General features: G+C 41.5%; 1 protein-coding gene across 4 annotated transcripts in view; it reads right to left on the bottom strand.

Moving 5' to 3' along the window:
- Positions 1-4,835: 4,835 nt before the first annotated feature.
- The window catches only part of LOC109961575 (mothers against decapentaplegic homolog 4), a 10,415-nt gene continuing 3,970 nt past the window's right edge, over positions 4,836-11,280 (bottom strand). For all 4 annotated transcript variants that reach the window (XM_020602495.1, XM_020602498.1, XM_020602499.1 and 1 more), the window contains exons 2-10: positions 10,551-10,959; positions 10,076-10,250; positions 9,405-9,659; positions 9,048-9,155; positions 8,902-8,952; positions 8,419-8,602; positions 7,261-7,429; positions 6,764-6,902; positions 4,836-6,388 (exon numbers count right to left, since the gene is read on the bottom strand). In XM_020602495.1, the coding sequence (XP_020458151.1) occupies positions 6,177-6,388; positions 6,764-6,902; positions 7,261-7,429; positions 8,419-8,602; positions 8,902-8,952; positions 9,048-9,155; positions 9,405-9,659; positions 10,076-10,250; positions 10,551-10,790 (1,533 nt within the window). In that variant the 5' untranslated portion in view covers positions 10,791-10,959 and the 3' untranslated portion in view covers positions 4,836-6,176. The remainder of the gene's footprint in view (positions 6,389-6,763; positions 6,903-7,260; positions 7,430-8,418; positions 8,603-8,901; positions 8,953-9,047; positions 9,156-9,404; positions 9,660-10,075; positions 10,251-10,550; positions 10,960-11,280) is intronic.

Consider the following 11,280-nt stretch of genomic DNA (forward strand, 5'->3'; position numbering starts at 1 on the left):
TTTCAATGTAAGAGAAGTGAGAAATATATAATTTATTATAATAAAACTATATCATTATCAAGTGTGATCTATTGCTCCTCTTCCCCTTGGATCATCAAGTGAAGACACGTTTTCATCAAGAAAACGTGAACATTTAGCAGTCAGCAGCCAGTCCCACAAGGATCACTGGACTGTTTTAAACAGGCCTACTCAGTTTTACTATCACATGCCATAAAACACCAAAGCAAACACCACTGGTGAAGATGGAAATAGCTAATGTTGCAACTGCAAATTCATTTTTAATGAAAAAAGAATGACTGAAACAAATAACTGACTAGAGCCTGACAGAGCAGTGAACAGCAGCCTGTTTGTGGTCAGAAAATGTGGACACCATATCCTCCCAGCAGCCTAAAACTTTTGAATATGAATCAGAAACTCTGCAGAGAGGACATCTGTATCAGGCTGAGCTTGAAAATTCATTCCTTGACCTGGACTGTGTAAAATCACAATTGGATTAGAGACATCCTGGCGCTTAATACGAAGGAATCGCCTCTTTTCTGGAAATACTATTATCAGCTGATGAAGATCTGTGTCATGTCGCCGCCTCAGGTACAGCCTGTACCTTTAACCAAAGGGATTTCCCTGCTCTTGCCATTATGTAACAACCGGTATGGGCAAAACCTACCCAGACCAATTATCGGTGGCGGGAAAGGAAGTGGGTGGATGGGTGGTCCTGCAGACCAATCATCCAATCATCCAATCATCAATAAGGGCCGCAAGCCTTTTGAACTCTGAGAGCGACCAGTGCAGCTGTTTGCTGAGTCCTCCAAGCAGCTGGTAGATCTCTGTGTCAGTGGCTGTAATCGCAGCCTGAGCATCGGGTTCTCTCCCGCGTTGATTCAAATACCTTAGTTTGGCGCCAGAAAGTTACCAAACAAATCCTGAGGCAACAACAAACCCTGTAAAATTTACGTTCAACTTAAGGCTGTGCTGTGTCTGTAGGAAAACGGAGCTTTGAGTGTTCGGTAAGTCCTGGAACAATTCTTTAAGAAAAAGGATTTGTTTTAGTGAGCTGTTAACAATCGGTTTTTTTTTCAACCTTATTCAACACGAAGAATACAATACTGTCATCCAAAGATACAAAGATATAACTATTAACAATCGTTTGCTTCTTCCTGTTACAGGTGTGTGACGTCAGACACCGAAATTTATCCCACTCCTGCAAAGCATTCAGCCATTGATGCAGGGATACCTTAGGCAGTTTCATGGTTGTCGTTGGTCCTGGTTTGCTCGGTAGACGCGATACCAGCCGGGGGTGCATTTGGGTTCTTGGGAGGGAGCCTGGCAGAGACAGATGACTCAAAAGGCTTGTCGACACCCAGTTTGGGTGTATTTGCCTTAATGTCTGTGATGAGAGCAGTGATGCTATGAAAGCCTGTCAATATACAGGTTTGCACCATAATGGACATGTATTATTACTGAGTTTAACTTTAAAACATAGCAAGATTATACTGTGGGCTGAATGTCTTAAGGCAACAGGCTTTGTATTGAAGTAAGAGGAAGGAACTCAGCTGTGCAGGGACAATGCCTCAGTTATGAGTAAAAATTGGCCCTTTACAGTATGTAAATACTCCAGGTGAGCTAGGGCTCCATGCAGCATGTAGATAATAGTGCCATCTATCCCGATGCCAGGTCGATATGCAAACTGCAACGGGTTGAGTGCCGAGCTCACTTGGGCATGGAGGTGGCCGAGGTCAATCCTTTCCATGGTCTTCATCAGGTGGGGGTTCAGGGCAACAGGTTTGTAGTGGTTTGGCCCCTTAGGATGAGATATTTTAGGAACCAGGACAACACGGGATGTCTTCTACAGAGCCAGGACTCTCTCCAGGCTAAGACTCAGATTAAACATGTACAGGACCACTTCACTGAGGACTGGTTGGAGTCAAATCTATTAAAGAAACGATTCAATTCGTTTGCCCAGGCCTGGTCACCTGCGACCTGGTGACCATCCCCATTTTTTTCATGGCCCAAGATGTTTCAGACCTCTCCACACCTCACGTACATTGTTCGTTTCCATGCTGTAAGTATTATCGCTGGTGTGGAGATGTGTTTAGCAGTGGTGCAGTGGGTAGGGCAGTCGTCTCCCAACCATAAGGTTGAAGGTTTTAATCTCGGTGCCGGTAGAGCATGTGTCGAAGTGTCCTTGGTCAAGTCACTGAATGCCTCAGAATGTTAGAGCCATCAGTTGAGGTGGTGATGGCTGCCATTAAGTTGGATTTACTGTGATAAACATTGAAGTTAGGCTGCTGCTGGCTGTCACTCCACTACTTTGGCCTTATGTAGTATTAATGACCTGTATACAAAGTACTTCAAAAATTTGGTAATGTATTTCTTAGTTAAAAACAAGCATGCATCATGAAACTTATTTCTTCTCCTGATAAATTTGTCTTAACTAGAAATCATGTTATTAAATACTGTATCTTGGGTTCCTGCTGCTTTTTCATCAGTTTGTTTTACTGCCACAATGTATACTTGTATTTCCATATAGTCGTCATAGATTAAGACATGTTAATCTCTTTAAAAAAAAAACATGAAGTTACCAGTCTGCAGAGCTTGTGGTATTACCCTCCAGGAGTTGTCAAAGCAACCACAAAATTCAAGGATTCTCCAGGCATTACAGCTCATGTTATCAGAAGTTGCAATTATTAAACCAAAAACAATGCAAAAACCTTAAGGAAACAATTAAATGTCCCTATATTTTTGTCTTCCCCAGCTACATACTGTACATGAGGGTCAGATTATTTATTTGAATAATATAGTCTAGCAGAGAACCACTTTAAACTATAATTTCAATAATAAACATACAGCTGAATTTATACATTTGACAATTTCACCAAAAAAATTAAACATTTTGCACTTCATAGATGGATGTTAGGGCAGAAGTATTGTATTGAAGTGCATGCAATTGGTACAGGTGTACCTAAAGTGGCCAGTTAGTGTACATCACATGTAGTGGTCTGTTAGTGTTGGACTATTCATTCTGCATTTAATGAATAGCCTGTAACATATCTGATGCTCTTGTCACAGTCCAAATAATGTTTGTTTTATAGATATTCCACAAACAGGTGAACCTGAGGCAGGAAGGGTAAGTAGAGAAAGATGTCTGTGCATGAACCTCTAAGAAGACAGGTGTGTCACCACCAGCTATCACTGCACAATACAATTTCATAGTAATTAGAGATTTTGATATGTTTTGTGGCTTTATGAGTTACGAAATATGATTTTTTTATTCATTTTTTTGTTGACAGACAAGACTCGCCTTATTGAGATAATAAACAGGTTACCAGTTAGAGAATATCAGCTCGTTTAATTGACTCAGATAACATCAACTCATCTGAGCTGTGTCTTTAGGCTCCTACAATAACTGCAAGTAATATAAAAACATCTGTCCACCTTAAAGCATAACAGAACATAACCGATTATTTCTCCAGATGGAGTTCAGGTCTTTTAGTAATGCATCGTCATAAAATATCCAATTTCCTCCCATTCGATCAATCAGGTGGATATTTATGTGAATACACTTCAAACTGTGGCTATTTGTTTCTACCTGATATAAGACAATGATTTTCAGATCATAGTGAAATAAACAACCCATTGCTTAGTCAACTTGATAGCAAAACTGATCATTCCCTGTAACAAAACCACTGCAGATTTCAACCAAACCTTGAACAATCTGTCTTTTTCCACATCAGCTTTATAGCTCAGCAAAACAGTCATGTAAAAAAACTAAACAAAAAACAAAACACCTCTTTATGGGCATAAGTACAAATCATTTAAATCCTCCTCGTCATACACTGGAGCTATGTTAACATACAAGTAGACACCATATACTGTATGGCAATCTGCTGGAAAAATAATGAGCAAATGAAGGTCTCAACATGAGGAGAGTAAATAAAAATGTGTATTCATAAGTGATGAAAAGCCTGGAAATTATTTGTGTCAAACTCCCTTGACTTGTTTCACCCCCTGCAACAGAGAGCATCATGCTTCTACTTATTTCACTGAAGCTTGAGGGACAAGTTTCCTTCTTTAGGACTGTGGCTGCTAAAACAGAGTTTGTATAATTAACCTGGATCATTTTGCTTTAGTTTTGATTATGTAGCTTCCCTTCATGTGCCTGTAATGCTGGTTCTTAAATCAGCAGAATACAACTAAGACAGCCAAGTTTCGCTGTGTAGTGCAAAGACAGTGCACAAAAAGGGTAGAGAGAAAATGCGATCTATTTGACACTAAAATTCATGCAAACATTGACATGCATTTCAGAAACAAAGTTATTTACATGGATTAACAAGAAAACAAACAAATGCAAATAAAAAAACCCCACAGATGTGTGTAAATGCCAGAGTGAACAGGCAAAAGTGAACATTTTCAGAACAATGCTGCCTCTGCTCACAATTCTACATAAAATATCAACAAACCAGTTCACTCCCTTATAATTCATATCGCAGGACAACCACCTCAAAACCAGTTACTGAATTAAAAACAAGAAAAAGTAAAGTGCTAATAATAACAAGGAAATAAATGAGTAAAAGTAACAAAAATAAAGCTAAGAAAATATTTCAGTATTGCTGCGAAACAGTCTTCAGTTCTCTCCTCTTTATCAGTAAACTATACACAACAGACCTGTAGTATATGAGTGGGCTGCAAGTCATAAGATATGGAAGTACAGTAATTTTTAACTAGTGTGGAGAGACTGCTTGGAGATTAAAATGAATACAAATAAACCTAATTACCTTAAAAATTCGCAATATGGGCAAAGTCCAGCAGCTGCTTGGACCGCTGGCTCTCTAGATTTGTTTTTTGGTTCGCTAAAACACTGATAAACCATGTTCCATGTACTAGGATCATGGATCTGTTGTTTAAATAACAGATCCAGGACTGGGATTATGTAAATCTTATACATCTAAAGATCAACTGTTAGCCTCTTCTGTGCTTTCTTACTGAACCAGCTGTTCACTTTTCTGCTCTCAGCATGAAAGTGGGAAAATTGAAGGAGGTCACTGCAGGCATATGAGATTCATTCTTTATGGCAGCATAAAAGAGGGCATTTTCCAAAACTGTAACCCTATGTGAAACACGTGCAAAGTGACCAATGATGTAGGAGCAGCTGAATGCGCATCTTGTCCTCACCCGTGGTTTTTTGTGTGAGAAATGAGAGAATCACAGCAAATCATAACTATACTGTATCACCAATGGGTAATTTAACTTTGTATGTCAAGATGTAATGACACCACTAAAAACCTGCCTTAGTGTAGAAGTGAGGTTATTAGTTTGGTCCAAAGCCTCAATCGGGCATTTTGCTCATTGCTCCACATCTTGTTTAACAGAGAACGAGGAAAAGGATTTGTCAGAGGACACCCACCAGGCATTGAACTATCTTTTAAACGTCCATACCCGTAATTTGACAATACTTAACCCAGAAAGGTCCATAGACCTGATTTGTTTCAGTTCAGAGGCTGAGACAAGACTTTAGGCATGGTTCTTTCTTTGTGTTACTGGTGGATGGCTGTGAATGCCTAGTGGGACCTGATCCGGCTGGTTGGTCCCCGGCCGTGTAGCGGCTGAGAGGCAGCGATCGGCATGATGCTGAGCAGTGATCCAGGCAGTTTTTTGTCCAGCCTGACAGTTCACTGCACTTGTCATCCAAAGTGTAGAGTGGTCTGCTGCTCGAATATAAGTGACAAGACAGAAAACAGGCGCCGAGTACTACAGCCTCTGTGTACAGCACTCAGATGTTATTGTATCGTTCAATGACTCTGTCAGCAGTTGGTGGGCTCCAGGGATGCTGAGAGTCAGTGTACATTCCAGTTTCATAGGATCTGCTGGTCATCGACGTGCATGTTTGGTGATGTATAATTGTAGTGATCTGCAACATTTTGTTCTAGTTCTACAATTCCAGTCATAATAAATCAAAGCCATCTATCAAAAATATAGATAAACATATCTTTAATATATGGCTTTGACTCATTTTATTGTCACAAAGTAGGAGCCACAGTGCACAGAGGTGCCTCAACACACACCTGAAAGGATATTTTTCATGTGGGACAGCTTCACAGCTGGTTCACAGACTTCTCCACCCAAAACAGTTCATTGAAGAAGACTGTCCACTGCCACTGGGTGTTGCAGCTATAAAGACCTCAGTCCAGAGGCTGCGGGTCTGCTATAGGCATAGTGTGTAGAACCTCATCCAGTAACTGAAGAGCTCTGTGCAGGTGGATCTCGATCCAGCAGGGCGTCTCCTTGATGCTTTGGCGGGGGTAGTCGGGCCCCCAGCCTTTAACAAAGCTCATCCTGAGAATACACAGCCTCCGGAGGTCATCTACCCCGATACCGGCCGCTGCAGACAGACCTGAGGGGACAGGAGCAGAAGGAGGAGCTCTCAGATCAGTACGATGCTGTGTACAGTGTGTGTGACAAACTCAACACCAATGTGCTAAATCATACCAATCTGGGGAAATATTTCATTTTATTATATTAACCTTAAACTCAGTGTTTCCAGTGATTCTTATTAACTAGAGCTGAAAATAAATAAATTCATGAAATGTTTTATTTGAACATACATTTGGTTGAACATCTGTGAACATTTCTCTCTTCTGTTCATGTCATTTCAAAGCTGACTCACTCTCTGCTCATTGACAGTAAAATGTTACTGGCAGCCGGAACCACTGTCACGCTGTCTCTTTCATTCTGCCTTTTTTTAGTTTTTTAAGTTAGTGTATCTTACTAATGGCTGGAGCTATCCCTCCTACTGATCCAGGTCCAGGTATATTCCCAGCCACAGCTGCTGCTTGGGCTGCTGCAGCTGCCTGAGCCGTCGCAGCCTGCTGTTGCATCTGTCTGTGGCACTGACGAAGGTCAAACACCTGGTAGGAGACAAGGGGCTTTAAATATTCAGCAGCTATTAGCGCTCTGCACCGGAAATCTAAATCCCACCACGGGCTGCTGATCAGAGAGCAACTCAGAGCTGGGCTGTGTGAGGATGTACACATATGACTAGTCCTAATGGTCCTAAAGACATGAGTGGAAAAGATGGTAAACATTTCTGTAGAAATACAACTACAGTAAAAGTAAAATGTCAGTAAGGGGCAGAATATCTGAAAGGGATGTCTGCAGCTTGCACTCAGCAGTGCCTCAAGAGTCAAAGAAACATTTTATGTTTTTACAGTCCAAACAGTTCACTGAAGTGTGAGTGTTATAGTGCAGTGAAGCCCAGGTTCTTACCTTAATGTAAGCACTGGGGTAGATTTTGTGAACGGCGTCTCCAGGGGCACGCCCTGCCTCTCTGTCCAGGTAGTAACTTTGGACAAACACGGCATGGTCACTGAGGCATCGCACCCACACATCTCCCTCACCTTTACACTCCAGCTGGACCCCTTTACCAATGTGAAGCCTGGGAGAGAGGAAATGCACCAGTAAGGAATGAAGAAAACAGTAACAATGTGAGTCGTAACACAATCACATGGAATGTTCAATTGTTCCCACTAAAACACACTGTGGGTATTTTTCCACAGAAAAAGATTCCGATATATGTTTCATGTCACAGTCACCCTAAAAGTCTTTCACAACCTCCCCGTCCAGAGTTGCAGACGTGAATTCTTTGGTCCATTCCAATACCCACACTTGAGGTATCAGGGTGTTTTCACACTTGGCTCCTTTTAAATGAGCCAAAGTCAGTCCTCTTGAAGGGGACCAACAGAAAAAGGACCCAGTTCTTATTGTTTTCACATTGTGAGTACATCTAAAAGAGTTCTCTATCTGGTCCATTTCAGCTCTGATGGGGCCTCACTCCTCTTTCTGGTCATACTATAATTCCTCTGGAGAAAACAGAAGGCAACCCTCAGCATGCCTGTGCATTATAGACAGTTGTAGTTTGATGTGTTCTTTGTTCCATATCTGGAGAAGTGCAGTAGTTTCTTCCTTGCACCAAACTACTCATTCATACGGGTATCATTAAAACTTTTTAACAGTACAACTATTGATACTGCTCGTCAAAAGACCAGCACTTTCCAGCACTGTTACTTTATTCCCATTGCTGGTTTTTGTTTTTTTAAGTTTAAAAATGTATGAACAGAATTAACGCTGCTTTATTTTCTCATTTCTTATTTTCTGTATTTCTCCATGATGGACACTAGATATTTCAATAGACTGCTGGTGTTTCTGCCCCCACATGCAAAAAGACTAGAAGCGAACCCAGAGAACTTCATGTACACAGTGCACAGATGGAGCAAACTGCATTGTGGACTTGAAACAAACTGAACTGAAACTACCTCCCAAGGGGGTCTTGGTTCATTTTGCTGAGTTCATTTGGCAGTGGTCTGAAACCAGCTGCTTTATTCTAAATTTCAATGCATTCTTTCAGTTGGTCCTTGGATTGTCTACCTTGCTCTTTCGATAGCCTCAGTGCGATGCACATTGCTGAGCTGGCCCAGACAGAACCTGTCTCCTCCTGAGGGATCGACATAGCCGTCCACGGTCACAATGGGACAAGACGAGGGCACTTTAAACGTTTCCCCAACTTGAACATCCATCTCAAAATAGGCAATAGAACACCAGTAGTCAGGGGCTGAAACAGAAATTGGACATTGTATCATGTGATTCACTTATAGTGGTTGAGAGATTACACAGTTGAGAAAAAGCAAAACAATATCTGTCACTTAAATCAGTTCACTTTTAAGTTTAAATAAAATTCAGCAGCTATGGTGCCATGATTCATTGCCTTTATAGACAGGATGGATGAAAGCCAAAAGAGCAGCACTTTCCAGAGCAAAGTGCACTGTACTGTCAAATGTACTGACAGGTTTTCCAATACACTAGGCCTGACTATTCTGTCCAGTGATATACTTGTGGGCTGAGTGATCTCACCTGGATGGTTGGATATAGGGGGCTGAAAGGCAAGCTCATTATGCACTGGCCCTGAGGAAAAAGGCATGATTATAGTGACACATGTACATTAGTTTTAGTTTTTGTTGGTGGATTAACTCACAGCTGGAGTACTAGTGTGTACTTACAGTAGTGTGTTGGATGGGGCATAGGAGGGTGGTGCTGTAGGTGACCATTGGTGTGGTGGGGTATGTTAGGGGTGAAGGTGCTGTTCCTAGACCAGGTAGAGCTGGCACCTGAGGAGGAAATGAGAAGAGAGTCATAGCTGAACTGAGCTGAAGTACATAAACTCTCAAATATACCGCTGTTGCCTTGGCAGACATTCACAGTAACAACTCACAAACCATAATCAAAAAAGGCTTAAATATTAATGATTTCAGGTGAACATGTCCAAATCAACTGGCTTTGTGAAGTCAGTTTTTAAAGTGAGACAATAAGACTGACTGCACACACCCACACAGGCATATTTTACAACTTTATCTTACTGGCTGATCCAGCAGCAATGGCTGGGAAAGATGATGTTGAGGCAGAGGTGGAGGCCTCAGCAGGTGGGAGCAGGTTTGGGGCCACAAATGGTTCAGAGGGGGCCGGGCAGCTGCTGGATGGAGGGTGCTGGATGGTCTGGATGGAGTGCCCTCCCTCAATGGAGGGTAGACTGTGCTGCCCATCAAAATCATACTCATCCTTTACCATCAATGCTGAGGTGGGTCCAGAAGGGGTCAGAGTCAGTCCTGATAAGTCTGGAAAAAAAAAAAAAAAAAAGATACTGACAGTGCCAACACCGGAAATGCATTTGATGCCGACTATGGCTTGGATAATCTTTAAAAAACAAACCGCATGTAGAGGAAGAAGAACTCAGCAGGCACATACACTGTGTGATGCTACTTTAGCTTTAAGGAGATTCAAGTTGCGAGTTCACATCACAATAGTTGTATAAACTAAATAAATTAACTACAAACTGTGTAGCTGACAGTTCACTGAACAGTGTTTCCGTCAGCTTCCTCCTTTCAAGGCAGCTTTGGGTCTCAATTGACTACAGTAAGCTTTAACAAACACAGAACTGGAACTTTGAAACTGTCATTCTAGTTTTTTTTTTTTAACAGTTTCTTTTGTTTGTGGCTTGAGAACAGAGGGGTGTTATTCCCCCATTACTCACCTATGCCAGGAGACACCACTCTCTCATAGTGATAGGGGTTGACACACACACTGTCACACTTCAGGTCAAAGGCAAACTGGCAGTATTTGACGTGCTTCAGTTCATTCTTATGCAGGTCAGGCCAGCGCCACAGCCGGGCATAGATTACATGAGGGAAGCCTTTACGTCCTGCCACCTGGGAAAATCAACAACACAGAGACAGGGATACAGGGAGTTAATTTGTAAACCCACTTGCCTTACAAATGTAGTATTAAAACAGTTTCAGGCCTAGATCTTATGCTGAATAACTTACTGTCATGTTTCAATGTAACTTAACTGACAAACAACTGAATCTGATGACTGGATAGTTTATTGTAGGTGTAAAAGAAAAAAATCTCCAAACATTAACAGATGTATTTGACACTGATACAAACTGGCTTCCTGTGTGTATTAAAGAAATGATCCATATAGGTGAATTATTGCTGTACTGTCCTACCTGCAGCCGTCCATCAAGTGTCCTCTGAATGGTCACACACTTGCTGGGGTGGGCCCCATTGGTGGTGATAGCTGTGATGAGGGAGTCAAGCTCATCTTTTTTCTCCTTCAGCTTCTTCACCAGGCTCTCGATGGCCCGCTTGGCAAAAGTCTCGCTCTCACCGCCCTGTCTGTGACACATCAGACTGTGCACAATGCTCAGGCAGGCATCATTGCTTGTGGGTGTGTTGGTGATGGACATCTTGCTGTATGTTTCTGACCACACTTTCTGAGAATGTGTGTATGTTGCAGACACAGATTCACATCATCAGGAAGAGGCTCTTCACAGTGCTGATGAAAAGCAGTTCAGCTGTACTTGTGCAGGTGTGTGATCACAAACCAAACATCATCAGGAGGAAATACAAGAAGATCTGAAAAGAGAGAAAAATGTCCAAGTTTTTGATTGAACTGTTTTGGTCTTTGACATTTTTTAGACTCAGTGAATATAAATATTAACTTCTCACTGTGTAACACAATGCAATTCAACAGAGCCACAAAATAAGCCTCTGAAATGACCACAATTTGAACCAACACCAATCTAAAACTGGACTTCTCTTCCACTACATTTCAGAAGGAATTTTTTTCACCAACCAGGTTTAGCTCCTAGTTACTTTACAACTTTAAACTGCACATATAAAGTGCTTAAAAAAACACTGTATTCAAATAAATAATGCTACCTAAAATATATACAA

Source organism: Monopterus albus, unplaced genomic scaffold (assembly GCF_001952655.1).
Source record: "Monopterus albus unplaced genomic scaffold, M_albus_1.0 scaffold56.1, whole genome shotgun sequence".
NCBI lineage: Eukaryota > Metazoa > Chordata > Actinopteri > Synbranchiformes > Synbranchidae > Monopterus > Monopterus albus.